The sequence below is a fragment of the Loa loa genome (genome assembly GCF_000183805.2).
Source record: "Loa loa unplaced genomic scaffold supercont3.3350, whole genome shotgun sequence".
NCBI lineage: Eukaryota > Metazoa > Nematoda > Chromadorea > Rhabditida > Onchocercidae > Loa > Loa loa.
This window is the reverse complement of record NW_018111528.1, coordinates 1-1,032: the sequence shown is the minus strand read 5'-3', so window position 1 is coordinate 1,032 and position 1,032 is coordinate 1. Positions and strand designations below refer to the sequence as shown.

At 21.2% G+C, this 1,032-nt stretch overlaps 1 protein-coding gene across 1 annotated transcript; it reads right to left on the bottom strand.

Moving 5' to 3' along the window:
- Nucleotides 1–246: 246 nt before the first annotated feature.
- On the bottom strand, nucleotides 247–429 carry LOAG_15956 (hypothetical protein; the record flags this gene model as incomplete). Its single annotated transcript, XM_003151444.1, has 1 exon — nucleotides 247–429. A coding segment is annotated over one exon (183 nt), but the record flags the coding sequence as incomplete, so codon positions are not given.
- Nucleotides 430–1,032: the final 603 nt, after the last annotated feature.

The following is a 1,032-nucleotide window of genomic DNA, read 5'->3' as shown; positions in this document are numbered from 1 at the left end:
ATATACATATATATATATATATATATATATATATATATATAAATCCAACATATGTGTATGCAATTTAAATTCATTTAAATTAAAATACAAATTTCTCTTTAAAAACGTGGATATCTTTAAAAATAATGTTTAGAAACCTTTTCTTAATTAGCAATTAAGGGTTATAATTAAGGATGTGTAGATATACATAGAAATATTATTTGGAAAAAATCCAAAAAAGTATAAATTGCACTCAGAATTATGTACCTTTTTCTCCTTATGTAAGGTTTTCAAAGTTTTCTTTAAGAAATGTTCAAAATCTTTTCCAAGTTTCTTCGACTGTCGCTCACCAAATGCCATCTTCAGCAACTTGGCAGTCTTTTTTGAATTGTCACAAGTCGAAAGGCTTGCCAAAAGCTTATTTTGACATAGGAAGAGGATTTTGCCTGACTGAAATCACAAATTTGCTATTTCGTCATTCTTTTCGCAAAAAAATATCAACGAACTAAACGAGAATGTAGTCCTTCGAGAATAATAGAGGACATTTCAAGTGTTCTAAGCAACCATTCTAGAATGGAGAAGAATATTGGAACAAAAGAGAATGAAAAATGATTATGTCTCAAGGGGCATTAAATGTCTCAATCACAACTGAAGTAATGTTTGTAGAATCAAACTTGTTGACCGTTGAAATAGAGAAAAGGGCAAAATCATAAAAAGTATGACTTATCTTATCCAAAAACTTCTTTAACAACAACAATGATAATAATTAACAATAGTAATAATAATAATTATTATTATTATTAATAATAATGATAATAATTTAATTTAATAATAATAGTAATAGCAATAATAATAGTAATAGTAATAATAATAATAATAATAATAATAATAATAATAATAATAATAATAATAATAATAATAATAATAATAATAATAATAATAATAATAATAATAATAATAATAATAATTAATAATAATAATAATAATAATAATAATAATAATTAATAATAATAATAATAATAATTAATAATTATAATAATAATAATAATAATA